This window comes from Phocoena sinus, chromosome 2, assembly GCF_008692025.1.
Source record: "Phocoena sinus isolate mPhoSin1 chromosome 2, mPhoSin1.pri, whole genome shotgun sequence".
Lineage (NCBI taxonomy): Eukaryota > Metazoa > Chordata > Mammalia > Artiodactyla > Phocoenidae > Phocoena > Phocoena sinus.
Genome location: NC_045764.1, coordinates 102798136 through 102815690, shown reverse-complemented (window position 1 = coordinate 102815690; position 17555 = coordinate 102798136). Strand labels below are relative to the sequence as shown.

General features: G+C 56.5%; 2 protein-coding genes across 2 annotated transcripts; both read right to left on the bottom strand.

Annotated features, from left to right (window-relative positions):
- Positions 1-3096: 3096 nt before the first annotated feature.
- REM2 (RRAD and GEM like GTPase 2) lies at positions 3097-6859 on the bottom strand. Its single transcript, XM_032622712.1, has 5 exons — positions 6637-6859; positions 5096-5437; positions 4779-4852; positions 3837-4044; positions 3097-3446 (listed from the first exon to the last, which is right to left on the bottom strand). The coding sequence occupies exons 1-5, from the start codon at positions 6737-6739 to the stop codon at positions 3151-3153; spliced, it is 1023 nt and encodes a 340-aa protein (XP_032478603.1). The 5' UTR covers positions 6740-6859; the 3' UTR covers positions 3097-3150.
- A 4265-nt stretch (positions 6860-11124) lies between these two features.
- LRP10 (LDL receptor related protein 10) lies at positions 11125-17250 on the bottom strand. The gene is made up of 7 exons (XM_032622710.1): positions 16650-17250; positions 16217-16261; positions 15580-15715; positions 13970-14160; positions 12834-13851; positions 12355-12484; positions 11125-12243 (listed from the first exon to the last, which is right to left on the bottom strand). The coding sequence occupies exons 1-7, from the start codon at positions 16678-16680 to the stop codon at positions 11656-11658; spliced, it is 2139 nt and encodes a 712-aa protein (XP_032478601.1). The 5' UTR covers positions 16681-17250; the 3' UTR covers positions 11125-11655.
- Between the last annotated feature and the right edge of the window lie 305 nt (positions 17251-17555).

Sequence of the window (17555 nt, the reverse complement as noted above, 5' to 3'; positions counted from 1 at the left end):
AAAAAAGGCATGCAGTGAAAAGTAAACGTCCTACACTTGTCGTCCACCCACCCAGTTCCCTTTCTCAGCAGCAGTCAGTACCATCCTGGCTTGTGATTTGTTGGGTCACAGACCCCTTTGGAAATCTGATGAAATTCACGAACCTATTAGACAAATGCATGACTGCACAAACGCATCAGATTGTACCATTTCACAAGAATCACAGACCCCTAAAACCCATGTGTGGTTTGAGGCTAAGGATCCCAGCCTGTATTGCACCCTCTTAGTCTCTCCCTTAGTGGGTCCCTGGTGCAAAATGAAAATGCAGGGTTCCTTCTTCAAGGAGCCTCGTTCAAGTGACAGCAGAGCATTAAACTAAGCATGGGGCCCTGTGTGACTGCCCTGCATCTCATCCTTTCCTCTGGCTTTTCTCCTACCATTGGTATGGCAATTATTCTCCTATCTGTGTCTCTTGCCCTAACTTGTTCTGAATTTCAGACTCAACTGTCCAGGGATGTATTTCTGAGCGTCTCAAACTCAAGAATCTCCAAAATGGAGACATTTACCGGCTACCTCCCCTGCCCCCTAACCCAGTTCCTCACCATCCTCCCATCACCTGCAACTTCTCCCTGTCTTTATACCCAACCACTTAGTTGCAAGTCGCACAGATTCTGACTCTAAGTTCCATGCCGCCTCTCCTTTCCCACTGCCATCTCCCTCAGTGTGGTCCTTCATTACCTTCCATGTGTATTTCTGTGATTGTCCCCTAAACTCATCTCTTCAGGCCTTGCCTCTGCTGCTTCAGTCCATCTCCTTGCCTCCCCTTCCCAAAGGACCAGCCCCATCATGTCACTTACACACTCAAAACCCTTCAGTGACTCTCACTGCCTACAGAATTGGGCACAAACTCCTTTGCCTGGCATTTAAGGTCCTTTGCAATAGGGCTCCCAAACTTCTTTTCAGTGCTCATCTCTTAGCCCTCCTCTTCACGTCCCTGAGATTTCAACGCAACTGTAGGACCATCTGGTCCCTTAACGCGCCCAGTGTGTTTTCCTGCAGTTTACAATTTGCACTGCCGCTGTTCCTGGTCTCCAGAGTTTAGAGCTGGCTTACGCCACTATAGCCGTGTAATTTCTCTGGCCCTTTTACCACAGCCACTGCCCATGGCTCTGCCCATAGTGTCCCCTGCATTCTTTCTACTGTCCCTCTCCCTCTTCCCCTCATCCTCACTGAAGGGGTACCTCAGATGCAAGGCTGGATACAATCACCATTAAGTATCAAGAAGACGAGAGTGCAATCCCAGCTCTATTGCTTATTGACCTCAGGCAAGTTACTTTGTTTCTTCCACAGTAAAAGGTAGTGACACCATATAGTCATTAAAGAATTGAGATAAGTGAAGTCCTAAGGATAGTGTCATTATTCATATCATCATCTCACCACCTGTGCTGGGCTGGTCCCCCTTGGCTCCTCCCCAGCTGCAAGGACTCAGGAGACATCTCATCCCTCTTTCCATCGAGTTCTGGGAAGCTGGGTGGGGTAGAGTGGAGGCCTGGCCCTCAGGTGCTCAGGTAGCTGTATTGTATGTCTAGGGGTGAGGGGAACTGCTGCCTCTGCTCTCTTTGTTCAGACTCTTAGCTCAGGCAGCAGCAGGCGTGGGCGTCCCCAGGGGAGGCACTGACAGCTTCAGTTCTCACAGGGACCTTGCAGGTGACAGCTGGGGAGGTGCAGGCCAACCCTATCACGCCCCAGCTGATGGGCCTCCCTGTTGGATGTGGCTCCACCTTGAAGCAGCCCAGGCCACAGCTGAGTGTACTTCTAGGCGCAAAATGTAGCTTCCAGGGCTTCCTTGGTGGCGCAGTGGTTGAGAGTCCGCCTGCCGATGCGGGGGACGCGGGTTCGTGCCCCGGTCCGGGAGGATCCCACATGCTGCGGAGCGGCTGGGTCCGTAGGCCATGGCCGCTGAGCCTGCGCGTCCGGAGCCTGTGCTCCGCGGCGGAGGAAGCCACAGCGGTGAGAGGCCCACGTACCGCAAAAAAAAAAAAAAAAAAAAAAAAAAAAATGTAGCCTCCAGTGGGCTCCTTGCCGGTAAGGGGTAAGGTGATGGGGACCTGCTCACTGAGTTACCAAATTAATTCTAACGGGTCCCTGCTCCTCTCCAGGCCTGTTTTTTCATTGGCAAAGGGACAAGTTGGGCTCCGTAATCTTTAGGGGCCTTTTGCCCCTTGTTATGACTACTCCAGAACTAAGTCAGTTCCGGAGTCTCCCTAGAACCGTTACAGACAAGAAAACTCAGGCTCAGAGGAGCAAGGAACATAAATCCACCCATCCCTTCCGTGGGGGGGGGCTTTAAGAACAGAGAGTCAAAGTAAGCAAGTGCAGTAGAAAAATTCTTTATTGAAAAGGGAAGGGTGGCTCCCTTGCTGGTGCCTCCTGGGACCTGGCTAAAGGCGGATTGCCACCGCTCAGCTCTTCAGGCAAGTCTCTGCACACCTTCCCCTTAATAACCTTAAAGGGGAAGTGCCGTGGTAAATCACAATTCAGAAGAACAGCGCTTCCAGGCCCTTGCCTTTAAGAACTTCTTAAAGGCAAAGTGCACAAGTGCAGCAGATCAGAGCCAGGACGCTTTAGTAAAGTCTCAAAGAAGCGGCTCCGTGTCTTTACCTTTAAGGATCTCTTAAAGTTGAGGCATATTCGCGCTGAGTACAAAGGTGGAAAACTGTAAAGGAGTTTACAAAGCACTTTTCCAGTTCTTGCTTTTAGCATCTCTTTACGGGAGAGGTGGTCAAGCGTGAATTAACAAAAAAACACAATACCTCGCAGAACTACTTTCCTCCCTGCCCGCCGGAAGCCGCCCCGCCCAACAGCCGCTGCACGACCCCCGCGGGTCAGCGTCCTCGCCTTCCAGGAGCCCCGAGGCCGGGAGGTAACCGGAGAGCGCGCGGAGCGGGTGGGGCGACGCCCGCCGGGGTCTGGGGGCGGGGGATCCGGCTCCCGTAGTCACACCGGGGCGTCCCGGGAGTTTCTGGTTTCCTAGACTGTCTTCACAGAGGAAGCCGGACGGGGGCGGGGCGGGGCGAGGGGGCGAGCAGAGGGCGCGGTGACCATGGCGACCGCGGTGACCATGGCGACCGCGGTGACCATGGCGACCGCGGTGACCATAGCGACCGCGGCTCAGAGAACGGAGAGGTCGTGACACGACCTGGAGCGCTGCTTGAAGAACTTGGTGTTGCGCGGCACCAGGTTGGCAAGGAAGCGCTTGGCCTTCTTGGTGAGGCTCTCGCGGCGCGTGGGCGGCGCGGGGCCCTCGGGCCTGCCCCACTCGGGCTGCGGGCCCCCAGCGCGGTTTGGGCCCCGCCGCAGCCGGATCTGGCGCACCGCTCCCTCGAAGAGCTCCCGCGTGTTGTGGTGCAGCGCGGCCGACGTCTCGATGTGCTTGCAGCTCAGTGTCCCTGCCAGATGGCGGCCCTCTGCAGGAAGGGACGTGTTCAGGCGCCCGCCCGCCCGCCCACGGGGCTGCGCTGGGCCCGGGGACGGGCGAGGCTGGGCCTGGGGGGCCCAGGGCGTGCAGTGGAAAGGGATTGGGGCAAATGGATCTCTTGCAACTGATAGAACAAGCAGGGATTAAGTGGAGGGCGGTGGTGGTGTGGAGGGGGAGGAAGAAAGGGGCCTTGAGAAGAGGTGAGGGGGAGGAGAAGGGAGTCTCGGGGTCCTAGGCGTGGGCATTGAGAGTCTGCCCCTAGCCTGGGACTAACTGCAATTTTGTGCACCCAGGAGGTTAAAAGGCCTTATGGAGAAGTGTCCTGGAAGGGAGAGGGTTCCCTGAGATTGCAAACATGGATGAGGTTCAGGGTACTCACCCTCCAGTGAGACCTCCCGGGAGCGGGCCAGGTCACTCTTGTTTCCAACGAGGATGACAGGCAGGTCATGTTGGGGCCTCCCAGCCCTGAGCCGTAGTAGGGTCTCTGGAACTTTGGAGAAGCTTTGTCGATCGGTGACCGAGAAGACGATGAGAAAGGCATCCCCTGTCTGAAGGCAGTGGTCCTGCAGCCACCCCCCTGCATCCCCCTGCAGATGGGCAGAGAGTCGTGGAATGTCAGGGCTGGAGGCATGGGAGAACCTGCCCAGCACCTTACACCTCAAGGATGAGGAGCCAGGATGTGAGGGAGAAGCCACCTGCTTAGGACACAGAGCTAGTTAATGGCAGAATCTCCATACTCGGGGTGCGTTTGTGGAGGAGGGAGAAGTTTGTAATGTGAGCTCCACATGGGCGAATGGGGGACATAGGATCCTAGACTAGGGTAGCCCATCCTACTTTCTTATGCTTAAGCTCTTAAAAAATGAATGCTATTCAAGTGTGTGTAATCTGGCCTCTCGTTTCTGCAAAGTAATCATTTATGTCCAAATATTCACAAGTCCTCACTTTTTTCCCCTTCCCTGACATTACAGAGCTCTGAGCTTATGTCCTCTCAGATCAGGATCTTCTAGGCTGAAAAATGTACAGAGGGGGTCAGTTTCAGGGTGTTCAGCCTGGCTTGCAGTTGCAGGGTTTGTCGAATCCAGATCCTAACTTTCCTCTGGGTCAGAAGATCCTGGAAACCAGACAGCAGCTCTCAATACCATGGTGTGTGCATAGGTGTGAGCCTTTGCTCTCTGAGACAATATATATGAAAGGTCAGGTTCCACTACATGTTAAAACCAGGGGCTGTAGTCCCACCAGCCTTCAGCCTTCAGCCATACTTTGCCCCTCCTCAGCTCTCCCAGGTTTCATCACCTGCTTGCAGCCACATCTTAGTTCTCACCTGTTCCCAGATGTCATAAACAACTAGAGTCACTTCCTCCTTATCCACCATGATGCGTCTCTCATAGGTGTCCTCTGTTGGGAAATAGGGACAGGGAATAGAGCCCATTAGGAGGCTCCCCAACACCTGTTAGACCTGGTAACCAGGGATGCTTTAGATCCCAGCACCAGGGACCCCCTCCAGGGAGGTTGCCACAGAAAGCATTGAAACAGTTTCTCTTAGGTTCTGGCCTCCAGGACTGTTCATGCCTTGAGCTCTTCCATCCCTGACTAGGGCTCCAGAGGCACCCTCAATTCTTGCAGGGCTCCCCCAAATACCTGGGTTCTCCAGCTCGTGAGCACTGTCTCCCTGGAGACCACCGAAAGTGCCTGCTAGGGTGCTCTTGCCCACGCCGCTCTCCCCCACCAGCATGACCTTGAAGATGCCATCCTTTTGGGTGGGGGCTGCCTCCCCTGAGCCCAGGGAGTCAGAGGAGCCAGAGGATGAGGCTTGAGGTGGCCAGTCAAGTTCATCTACAGCCTGGGCCCGCCGCAGCTGGTGCTTGTAGGGGACAGGCATACTTCCTCTTCGTCTGGGGGCCCCTGGGGCAGGGGGTGGCCCACCCCAGTCCAACCCTGCCAACAGTTTCTCTGGCTTCTTCAGCAGTGAAGCATCTGCTTCTGGGGGGGAGCAAAGAGAAGGAAGCTATGAGTGGGGTAGGCCTAGACACCTGCAGAGGACTCAGTCCTGGCTGCTCCAGCCTCAGAGGCCCAGTCGATGACCGTGACCCAGAAGGAGCTGAGAATCTTTGGTCCGACCTTCTTCCACTGAACTCCACCAGAAGCCTGAACTGGTGGGGCTCCCAGGGGCTGACCTGAAGGCTTGCCCAGTGTGGTTCCAGCCACAATCCGTTCAAAACATGCCCCATGCAGGGAGGCACCTGTGTGCAGGCTTGCACACCCACTCACACTTCACACACACAGGCACACCCCCAGACTAGGCCTCTGGCCGGGGGCTGCCCCTCCTTCCACCGGGAGGCCCTGCCCCCTCCTGCTTCCTACACTGATGATCCCTGCACAGGTTCTGAGGTTGGGTACTGACAGAGTCAAAAACTTTGTGGGGAGCCTGTTCCCAGGGAAGGGCCTTTGCTCACTGAGATGTGTGTGTTGGGTCTCCATGGGTGTGTTAAAGGGGCTGCCTCTTCCCATGGCCCTGTAGGTAAGCATCCCCCAATGCATGTCTGTGTGTGAGAATCCTTCTGCACCCCTGGCTGTCCCTGTGAGTCTGACAGAATATTGTGTTCGTCGTGAGGCTGAGGGAGAGAGAGAGGGAGGGAGGAGGAGAAATAGCGAGAGAGCAGGAGCAGGGAGAGTGACAATGCACGGGCCAGGGTAACTGGAGGAGGAACCACAGACATAACAAAGGGGGATAGAGAGAGGCTGGAAATAGCCCAGGATCAATACTTGACTGGCAGCCAGGGCCTCCAGGAGCCAGAGAAACCCTCAAAACAGTTCCCCAGGGTAGCCCCCTGCCCGTGATTCCCAGGCTTGTGGGCTGCCCCTTGTCTTTCCCCCTTCCCTCCTGCCCGTCCCAACCTCTTGGGAATGAGGCAGACCTAGGGGCTAAGTACCAGTTTCCCCAGGGAAGCCCTGGGTGATGGGTGAGGGGACATTTAGGCAGCCCACCTCTGCCCCCTAGCCCCCCACCTCATACGAGCCCCAGTCCTAGTGTGGGCAGGAGGCTTCCCCACTTCCTGAGTTGCTCTTGCCCTCTTGCTGTTTGCGTTCGAGCTCCTTCAACCCCTAGTTCTGACCTCCCCACCAAAGCTTCAGCTCCCACCGCCTTGGTTGCAGCCAGCACCTGCCAGCTCAGCCCTCACCTGGTGTGGGCGTCCCTGGCGGGGAGGCCCGGTGGCTGCTGGCGGGGCAGAGTGCTGTGGTTTCTGTGTCCGTGTCCATGTCGGTGTCGAGGTCCGTGTGCATCGGTGTGCGTGTGCGTGTGCAGCCTGGCGGTTTGCAGCACCCGCTCCCTCACTCAGCAGCACTGTCAGCTTTTCCCTTTAAATACCACCCCCCATGCCCTCCCCCTAGACACCTGGGGAAACAGTCCCACCCCCTGATGAGGTCACATATGCTAATGAGCCGTGATGTCAGCGGGATTCCCTCCTTTCTGCCCCCCCCCCGCCCCCCCGCCCCCTTTGCGTCGCTTCCCTCTGGGAGCACACACTGCGGAGTCTGGTTAAGACACGAACAGAACAAAGTCAGAGGGGCAGAAGAGACGGGTTCAGAGAAGTGGGGTGAGGGGTCAGTGGGCAAGGGAGCTGAGGATGGGAGGAGGCAAGGACCCAGGGCCTGGGTGGTCTTTCTCCAGGAGCCAGGACTATGTGTGATTTGTCTCCGTATCCCAGCCCCTTAGCCCAGTGTTCAGCCCAGAGTGGGAGCTCAGTAGCTAAATGGAGGGGCTAAAGGAAGAAACCAAAAAAGACGCAGCGACAGGAGGACAGCCACCCCGCCACCAAGCTTCTCTGCCACCCCCTCTTCCCCATATTACCCCTTCTGGGCTAAGGCCCACAGCAGTACCCATTTCCCAGCCTGGCCCCTAGGCAGATGGGGGCTTTGAGGAAGGAGACATGGCTGCTTTGTTTGGCAGCTTCATTTTTTCACTAGGTTCAGGTGGGTACAAACCATTGTGGGGACTTCTTCCCCATCTCTCCCTCCCTGCCTGGCCCACCAACCTCGTGTTAATCAGAGCAGGAAAAAGGGGAGAAGAGACAGCTAGCCCTCTAGAAGAAGTTCCCAATCCCCAGTGCAGGTGCCAGCCCCCCTCTCAGTGCTCTCTGGGGCAGCCCCAGGCCTTCTGGGCTACACAGGGCAGACACACAATGACACCTACCTCTGGGGCAGGGGGGAAGCCAGGATAGCGGGGCTCCTTTACTGCTCCTTTTCTGCCCGGTCCCTTTCCCTGCAGGCTCCCACTCTTGTCTTCCCGGTGCCCCCAAGGACCCAAACACACATTCCGATTTCCTGGCCCCTTCTCACCCCATTTTTGCCAGATGCTGTGCTAAGCACCTTCCTGCATTCTCTCCTTTCATCCTCATGACCCTGAGGCTCAGAGTGGTGGGTGAGTGGCCTGTGCCCCAAATCAATCATGCAGCTGGAAAATGGGGACACCAGGATTCCCACCCAGATCTTTCCAATGCCACAGACTGTTTTTCGTCTCTATGCTATGCTACCTTCCTTGTCTTAAATATTCCAGCTGTCTCCTGTTATTGGGGACAACCTATATTGCGATCTTCAGTGGACTTTTCCAATTGAAGAAGCAAATAGTGATCTAGGGATTACTAGTGCAGTGACGCTTCACTTATGTGGAGGTCAACTACAGGGTAACATTGTGGGGTCTAGAGGGAGCAGAAAGAACTCTTAAGCAGCTACAGTCTTCATGTGCTTCACTCACTGGACGGACTCTACAGTCCTCAGTCACAGCCTACTTGTTCTTACTTTATTCACAATTTTAATGTGTCCATGTGTGTTCCTGTGCTCAAAGATGAGAAGCACATTTATAGCAGCTAGTGACCCCTGATAGCTTGGTAGCAAGGGAAGCAATATCACAGAAAACTTTTAAAGCAGTCGTAAGCATTTAAAAAGTGGTCCAAGGTCATCTGGCATTAAGGCAAATAGCTTTTCTGACGCTGTTACAGCTTCTGAAAACATTGCTGCCGAGGTTTTTGGTGTCTATGAATGATCCTCAGCTATCCAGAAGGATTTATAGTGCAGATGGGCTGAAGACGAGTGTAATGTTTTAGAGTGATTTCCTTCCAGAATGAGTTTTTTAAGTTTTAAATTGTAAAGGGTTGAGCTTTATGTTTCTGGAAAACTCATTTAGGTGGTAGAATTCATTTCTATGATACTAGATAAGAGTGTCAGTGGCTGGAGACCCCAGCGAAGATTCTTGACCATGACTTCTGCCTGCCCTCAATCCAGCCTTAGGCCACAGATGCATGCTTGGTTTCATCTTGAACCACCATCTCTCTTGTCCCACTGGTAAGAGGCTGTGCACTTGCCCAGGTCAAGGCTCCCTCAGGAATTGGAGGTCCTGTGTAATAGTGGGACAGACTGAGATTTGGAACCGAGCTGATCCAGATTTAAGTCTGCCTCTCAGTAGAGACTGGAGCAGTATTCCTCTGAAGCTGCTCATGAGCCTGTGAATTGGGGCTGTGATGCCCACAGCACAGCCATGTTGTGAGGGTTAGCTACGTGTGATAAAGGGTTTGGCACTCAGCAGGTTGCCCAACAATTTGGTGCTCCCACAGTCTCAGGCTGTGTGGCTGGGGGTCTCTTTCCCCTCCCAGCATGGCCTGGAGCTTGGTTCAGGCCCAGATTCTGCTCCTTAAGGACCGAATTCTGGTATCTGCTCAGATTTTCAGCCTGATCCCCATCTCATAACTGAGATCACCTCCCTCCTCCCCACCAAGGGCCTTTGCATGAGTCCCACACCTCCGATACTGGGCACCTTGGACAGTGGTGTCTATCCTGATAGGATCTGAAGTCGCCTCATTTCTTTTTCCTTGGGCCGTGGTGAAAATAACTTGGGTGACAGCCCCCTAGTGCCCCACCCTTGCCTGGGTAAGACCCTCTATCTTAGTTCCCCCATTCTGCCTGTACAAGGTCAGTCCCCTCTCCCCGCCACCTGGGGCTTCACTGTGGTTGACAAAAACGGTGTTACTGCTTGCACCTCGTAGATCACACACCCAGCACCTAGAGGAATCTTCTTTCAGGCCCATAAATCTACATGCACAGGGCTTCCTAGTGAACTCTACCTTCAAGTCCTCCCTCCAGCATTCTGAAGCGTTCCACCATGAGGAACATTCTTCTACCTTAAATCTCTGTCCACTTTCAAGTTTCAAATACCCCTAGGAGGTAAAAGGTCTGGAGCAGGACGATGAAGATATCAGGCTGAAGGTTTCGAGCTGGCTATGGAGAAGGAGAGGAGCAGGGAGAGGCAGAGGCCAGGTGATGGAGAGGCATGGGAGGGGAAATCAACATTCCCTGCCTCACTGTTTTCACTGGGCCTAACGCTGGTGGGACCCAGTGATTGTTTACACTGGGGAAGGGAGGCCCGGTGGGAGAACAGCAAGCAAGGATGAGAATCTCTGGAGCCCCTTCCCCAATCTCTGGAGAGGGCGTGGAGTGAAAGGTGCTTGAGTCTTCCCCAAGCCAAGATGCCGGTGTCCCAGGACTGTACCATGTCCCCTCGGCCACTTCTGTAGGCTCCTGCTCGCTGGGAGAGGGAACGGTATGCAATTAGTGCTGGGTGTGAGGATGCTGGCAGTGTGTCATCAACAGGGACCCTCCACCAGGGAGGTGGGGGTAGGCCGGGCCAGACAGGAAGGGTTAGGGAGCCTAAGGGGGAGCCCTTTCTCCGGGGACTGATTGTTAGGGAATGCCTCAGCTCTGCTCCTGTGGGCATCACACCCACTCCCACAGGCTCTTTCTAAATCCTTTGTCCCGGCTGATTTTCCTTTTAAACTCTGGGACCGCTCTGTCAGCTTGCTTACCACAGGCTGGGTCCCAACATTTCTCACAGATCATTCCCCCCTCATCCGTCACCCTCTCCAGCTCTATGGCTCTGGCTATTGCTTGTGCTCCTGCGCCCCTTTCTCAGGAAGTCCAGGGTCCCTCTTACAGCCCTAGCCCTTACTGTCCCCTTAGTTTGCTTATTGTATGGACTCTCACCCCGCCTAAAATTCACAGTTCTATACCAACTACTGACAGCATTCTTTAGGATCTAGTTTGGGCCCTCTTCCAGGAAGACCTCTTGGATCTGGCCAAGGTGATGCTAGCATCTTCACACCCTGAATGATTATGATTTTTCTCTGGACGCATCTTTGCCCGCTTTGAGGCATCCTGGCTGTGAGTTCATCTGTCTTGCCTAGGACAGACTGAAAATGCCTGGTAGGGTGGAGGATGGAGGGCAGGAGTGTTTCACCAGGGACAGTCTGCTTCTGTGATTAGTGCTCTGTGAGTACTCCATAAATGGGAAGTTTCTCAGCTGCAGGGCCCAGCGGGCTCATGACTTCCGGCCTGGCGGTGAGTAAGAAGGCTTGGTGCTCACTGCTGGTGTCAGTCACTGTAGAGCTGGGCCCCAGGCAGCGAGTGGAGGTGGAGAGGGTTAGTCTTAGGGTTCCTAGAATTTTCTTACCCTCTGAGTGGTATAAAAAACAAGGATGGGTGGTTGGAAGATAAATAGGAAAAGGCCAGGAGGTGGAGGGCAGAGCAAAGGGCTTCATAGGGAGGAGTAAGGTGGGGGGAGCATAAGCTGAGATGGGCAGAGAGGCGGGGCTCATGCTCACAGCTCATTTACAAAAATCTTAAATTTCTGATTCCTTTATTTTCAACCTTGGCTTCCTGGACAATGACCTGGCTATGGAACAAAAGCATTTGCTGTGCTCTTTTTATGAGCTAGGCCTTGTGGGAGGGATCACCATTGGCAAAACCCCAGGGCCTGCCCAAATCCTCCCCTTGGGGGCTGGAAGTCTCCAGCCAATTGGCATTCTGGTGCTTAAGGCCACTTTTGGGTGGGTTTGGCAAGGATGGAGTGTCCAGGCCTATGACCCTTTAAGAACTTTACTTTTTAAAAACAGCCACCCAAATGGTGGTGGTGTGGGGAGAGGGTAGTGGAGGACTGTGGTCTCTGGCCATGCGCAGAGAGGGGGCTCTGTGTGAGCCCTCTCCCTGCCTGAGGGACACCTAACTTTATAGCAGCTACATGGGATCCATGGGAGGCCCATCAAGTGCCCTCACACTGAGGGACAGGGAGGGAAGTAGTGGAAGGGAAGCTGAGCTGCCCTCTAAAGGGTTGCTGTCACTGTGAATAGAGCACCCAGGGGAGCCAGGTCACCTCACGCCAGCAGTGGCTCATCTTCTGCTTCGACCACCCAGACCCCGGGCTCAGCCAGTGGCACCAGCAGCACATCGTCCTCATCCTCTGGGGACAGGACTGTTGTGTGGGGTCCAGGTGGGGCCCGGGTTGGTCCTGGGGGCCGCAGGCTGGGCAGGAGGCGGCCTCGCAGGGCCTGTACCACTCCAGACAGCAGTGATGGCTCCAGGGGCGCCGCAGGCAGTGGCCCTGGGGCCTCGGGGACAGTGGGGAAGGCTGGAGACGTGCTGGCAGGTGGCAGTGGAGCCTTTACAGGCAGCGGGGGTGCCTGTTCCCCATCCTGCCCACCCACCGCCCCGCCCTCACGGGCTGGACCTGTGCTGCCGTCTAAGGTCTCAGGGGAAGCAGCAGAAGGTGTGACCTGGGATCTGGTCTCAGAGGTCCGGGCTGGGGGACTGGTTCGCGGAAGCAGGCCCCAGCGGCGGAGACGGCGCACCAGGCGGCGCATAGAGCGGCCCCGCTGGCGGCGGCGGGTGCCTGAGGCGCCCCCTGGAGTCATGTCCTGGCGCAAGATCTGTAGCAGAGAACGCAGGTTGCCCAGCACGGAGTTCTGCAAGGAGAGGATGAAGACACCCGAGTCAGAGGGGGTGGGGACGGCCAGAAGCCTGAAAGAAGGAAGGGCTGGGAGTGGGAGGTGGTCCGGCTGCGGAGGGTGACTTACGTCATTTGGGTTCTCTGTAGGGAAGTCCTCTACAGGTGGGATGGCGCCCTGGGCAATGAGCTGCCCATAGGAGGGAGGCGCCTGCTGCTGCACAATCTCGGCCTCTGTCCGGGAGAGGGGGGCGAAGATGCTGGAAGGGACGAGGATGGCTCGGTCACAGGTGCTGCTCACCAGAGCCGCCTGCCCCAGCCTGGACAGGCCTCTTTCTTCTGTACCCAAGCCAGGGCACCCGGAGCTAGGCCACGGCTTTCCAAAGTCATCTAACATCCCCCTCCTTCCTTGAGATGGCTTTCAAGATCTAGACCGGTCCCCCTCTCAGAGAAGCACGCCTGCCAAGCTAGACAACCCTAGGAGCCAACCCAGAAGCTGGTCACCAGAACCCGTCCCCAACGTGGGCACCCTCTGGACTTCTGTGGCTGCACAGGCCCTGTCCCGCCCTCAGTCCCCACGCCTCTACTGCCAGCTGCATTCCCACTGACCTGTACTCCTGGGTACGAATGGCATAGAGCTTGCAGGTGCAGCCCAGGGCAATGACCAGCAGCAAGCCGCACACGAGGCTGCCAATGACCGCGGCAGTAATGACCTTGCGGGGCAGGGCATAGGGGCAGTCCCACTCGTCGCTGCCGTCAGCGCAGTCTGGCTGCCCGTCGCACACCCATGTCTCATACACGCACTTCTCATCCCGGCACCGGAAGTTGCCAGGCTGGCAGTGCCGACAGCGTCTCTCGTCTGCTCCATCAGCACAGAAGGTCTGGTAGTTGCAGCGGTCAGCAGGCAGGTAGCAGGCTGTGGCACCGGGGGTGCCAGCGGCCCCACAGGGGTAGTGTCCAGGTGGGCAGCTGGGGCAGTTCTCCTCGTCCGTGCCGTCAGCGCAGTCCCATGAGCCGTCGCAGCGCTGTGCCTCGCTGTAGCAGCGCTCACCTAGGCCCTCGCTAGCCCCCAGGCCAGAGCCTAAGCCGCAGGGTCGGTCCCAAGGCAAGCAGTAGCCCCGCACGTGGTAGGTGGCATTGAAGCCCCGACCGCTGCTCCAGGCGACTGTGTGGTAGTCCACTGTGGCCTGGCCGGACAGTGTCTCCACGGTGACAGCCTTGCCATTGCTGAAGTGGGTGAGGCTGCGCAGCAGCCGGAGGGTCTTGGGGGGCCCAGCGCCATCATACACGTGCACTGCATCTCCATAGCTCAGGTCCAGGGCCGTAAAGCGCACCGCCAGGCGCCGGCCATCATGGGGGTCCAACAGCCAGAGGCAGGACTGGGGGTGGGAGACTGAGGCCAGGTGTGAGTATCCGAGGGAGGAGAAGACCCCATAGAAGTCTTCCAAGGTGTGATTGCAGGGTGGGGTGGGGACAGGGCCCGCGGTCAGGTTGGGGAAGGGGTCTGAACTGCAACCTGCCTCGTCAGATCCATCGCCACAGGCATCAACCCCGTCACAGCGCTGGACCAAGGGCACACAGCGGTGGTTCAGGCACTGGAACTCTTCCTGCAGGCACATCAGCCAATCTGCAGAGGCACCATGGAGAGTGGCTGTGAAGCACTGGAGCTGCCAGGATCCTCCCCTCCTCCCTCAGGCTTCCACTGCCTGTTCTAGTGGCACTACAGACAGCCCTGTCCAGCCCACCTTGGCTGTAGGAGAGCAGGAAGCCCTGGCCCATGGGTGCTCTGGCCCCAGCATAGTTGTAGGTGATGGTGACGTTGCCTCCAGGCAGCTGCAGAGGGCTGGCAGGTGCCTCGCACAGGGAGATCTGTGGCTGGATGGGGGAGCGCAGGATTAAGCGCTCTGAGCCACAGGCCAGACGCAGTTTTTGGAACCTACAGGGGTGAAGGAGAGCAGGACGTAAGATATTCTTTTTTTTTTTGCGGTACGCGGGCCTCTCACTGTTGTGGCCTCTCCCGTTGCGGAGCACAGGCTCCAGACGCGCAGGCTCAGCGGCCATGGCTCACGGGCCCAGCCACTCCGCAGCATGTGGGATCTTCCCGGACCGGGGCACGAACCCGTGTCCCCTGCATCGGCAGGCAGACGCTCAACACTGCACCACCAGGGAAGCCCCCGTAAGATATTCTTGACCACTGCTGGCTTCTTCCTCCCCCAGTGTTGTCAGGCCCGTTCTACTCCAAGAAGCACGAACACCTGCTTATCCACAATCCAAATAGCCAAATGAAAATGGAGTTAGCCAAATTCCTTTGTAATCAAGGCAACAGCCCTAACAGAGGCCTATGGCACCATGAGACCATGAGTACATCCTAGAGCCTTCTGGAAAAACTGCCTTGTGTTCTGGACTGAGTTAGAACAGATTCATTGCTTTCCTGTTGTTGCAGCACTGTCACCCGAGTCTGGTGCTAGCAGTAACCGGCAATTACCATACAGCTTAATTAACCAGAACTCACCATCCCCTCCCAGTGCCCAGTGGTGAGACCTGAGATCACCATGGCATTCTGATCTCTCTGCCCCAACAACCTCTCCCCAGATTGCCCTCTCCCTTCACCTACCCTTTTCTGGGTAAATTCATGGGAAGTGAGCTGTGGGAAGCAAATAGCTAGGTACTCAACATGGGCCCCAACCCCACGGCCCACGGTTGGAGGAGCCCAGGGAGACCTGGACTGTTTAAAAGATCTGGGGAGGGACTTTGCTGGTGGCCCAGTGAGTAAGACTCTGCGCTCCCAATGCAGGGGGCGTGGGTTCAATCCCTGGTCAGGGAACTAGATCCCGTATTCCGCAACAAAGAAGCCCGCGTGCCGCAAGTAAGAGTCTGTGTGCCGCAACTAAAGATCCCTCATGCCCCAACGAAGATCCCACGTGCCGCAACTAAGACCCAGTGCAGCCAAAATAAAATAAATAAATAAATAAATATTTTTTTAAAAAAAAGATCTGGGGAGGCTGAGGAAGGTTCTAAGCTGATGAAGGAATAGATTTGAATCCCAGACAAGGATGTGCAATGGATTGAAGGACTCCTCCAAGCAGCCATATCAGAGAGAAAGGACTGTTTCTAGAGGAAAGGACTGTTTCTGTTGTCCTTCAGAGATGACAAGACCCAAGCTAGATGTCCACTCCAGGCAGTTCCAATTCACCATGGAACAAGCCAGGCTTTTAGGGAAGACTAGGCCAAGTCTAATTCTACTCTTCCCCCTGTTGACAGGGATGGAAGTTCCATGGAGAAGATCCCTGAAGTCTTTTCCATGGTAGAGGAGGAGGGGTGGGGGAAAGGAATAGGGTCTTGCTCTGCTTCTCACCTGACCGTTACCGTCTGCTCCTTGCTGCCCAGGATGAGCCAGGTACAGTTGGCAGGGGAGCTGCGGCTGTCCCGGCCCACGGGCCTCTGTAAGGTGCCCTGCACTTCCAAGAGCACTGCCGGGGGGTCCTCACAGGCTGGAGAGAGAGAGGAAGGTAGGGACATCGGTTGAGAGCCTCTTACCATGCCACGCCTCCTCCAAGGGCCTGGGTTCTTCAAGAAGGAGCACAGAAACTCCCCTGCCCCAGCGACACACACTCTAGAGGCACAGTCTTCAGCAGGCCCCTGTCTCTCCACACTCATCATAGTTCCACCTTAAGTATCAACACCACAAACAATGTGAGGTCTGCTTTGTGCCAGCCACTGGGCCAGGAGGAACCAGGAAATACTGTTTCTATCCTCAGGAAGACTACATTTTGGCTAGGCCGATCAAGGATGGATATTTGGGGAAAAAATACATAACTACCGGCTGAGGGCTTATGTTAGGTCTCAGTTTCTCCATCTGTAAAATAAAGGGTGGATGAGCTCCACTCTAAAACTATGGTAGGTACTAGAGGAATTCAAGGAAGAGAGAGTCTTTCTCTTGGGTCCTCCCTCATTACCAAGCCCATGGGACCCCAGGGGCATCCTCTACTCACCAGGATTTGGGAAAATGATCCTGTCTGGGTGGGCCACAGCGTCTCCTAGAGGAAGAGCGAAAAAGGGCAAGAGTCACGCTTCGGAGTTTTCTTCACCTGAGCGAGTCAAGTAGGAAAGGGAGCCATCTGCGGCTTCCGGGTAGTTTACAGGAAGGGGTGGTGGAGCAGAGGAAGGCAGCGGTGTGTGACCTCGGAGGATGGTCCGGCAGCACGGCCTATGGAGTGGGTACGGTGATCTACGGAAGCCAGAGGGAGGCTGCGGGCTGAGGAGAGCGGCTAGAGAGTTCCCGGGGATTGGGGCAGGCAGTGCCGGGCACGGGCAGGCAGGGTAAGGTGAGGGGCCACGTAGGAGGAAGGGAGCTAGAGCCCCTGGGCCCGGTGACAGCCCTGGGAGCGGGTTGCCGGGCGAGTAGTCTCGTTTTCGGTTTCTTACCCAGGAGGAGGAGAAGGATGGCCGGCAGCATCGTGAGCCGTCCGCAGGTGCAAGAAGAGTCCCGGAGCTTCGGTGGTCTACCCAGTGGGGAGGCGGCGCCGCTCCGGGCGTCCTGGCCTCCCAGTGTCGGCTCCCCGAGGGGCCTCCATGGCCCGGGCTCCTCGACCGGTGCTCTGGAGGCCAGGGCTGGGGGCGGGTGGGGGGCGGAGGCGGCCCGAGCGCAGGGGCGGTGCCTCTTGCCAACTTCGGAGTTGTTTTCCCCGGCCGCCGCCTCGCTCTCTCCCGAGGCCGGCCCCCGAAGCCCCGGAAATCGGCTGAAAGACCGGCGCTGCGGCGCGCCCTCGCCTAGAGCCGGCCCGCAGGCCGCGAGCGCCCCGGTCCAGGCCTGGCCGCCACCTGCTGGGGCTTGAGGCCACTTCCTCTTTGGGCCAAACTTTACCGACTGTCAGCCCCCAGGGCCGGCCCGGGCGCTGCTCAACTTCTCCAGCGTGTCCAGCCCGCGGAACGCGGCAGGGGAGCGGGGGAGGGGGACAGGCGGCTCGGCACAACGCCCAGTCCCTCGCGCAGACCGTACCCCAGCCAGCCCAGGGGTTGCAGGAGCCCGGGCGGAGGAGGGGGCGGGTGACGAGCCTGGCCCCACCCCTGCCAATCAACGCGCTCTCCGCCCACCCGACCGTCTTAACGCCTTTCCGGTCGTGCAGCGTCTTGTCACTTGGGCTTTGAAGGCGCTCAGCTTCCACTTTTAACTCTGCTTTGTTTAGTCCTTTCCGTATAACGTTAGTTACAGGACACGTCTGTCAAAGGGCAACTGCTTATTCCGTAACTGTCATGTCTTTCCTTTGAATCCTTAAGCTCTCAGTACTTTTCTTGTCCCAGTGTCTGTGATGCGGTAGCACTTTTCTTGAT

What these genes read in the sequence shown, in the direction of transcription:
- LRP10 (XM_032622710.1), bottom strand. Translation starts at nt 16,680, where the DNA reads ATGCTGCCGGCCATCCTTCTCCTCCTCCTGG. An exon ending in ATTCGTACCCAGGAGTACAG is followed by an intron (nt 12,485 to 12,833) that starts GTCAGTGGGAAT and finishes CGTCCCTTCCAG; the next exon opens with CATCTTCGCCCCCCTCTCCC. An exon ending in CTACAGAGAACCCAAATGAC is followed by an intron (nt 12,244 to 12,354) that starts GTAAGTCACCCT and finishes CTCTCCTTGCAG; the next exon opens with AACTCCGTGCTGGGCAACCT.
- REM2 (XM_032622712.1), bottom strand. Translation starts at nt 6,739, where the DNA reads ATGCACACGGACCTCGACACCGACATGGACACGGACACAGAAACCACA. An exon ending in GCCAGGGACGCCCACACCAG is followed by an intron (nt 5,438 to 6,636) that starts GTGAGGGCTGAG and finishes GCTCCCCCCCAG; the next exon opens with AAGCAGATGCTTCACTGCTG. An exon ending in TTTATGACATCTGGGAACAG is followed by an intron (nt 4,045 to 4,778) that starts GTGAGAACTAAG and finishes GCCCATCTGCAG; the next exon opens with GGGGATGCAGGGGGGTGGCT.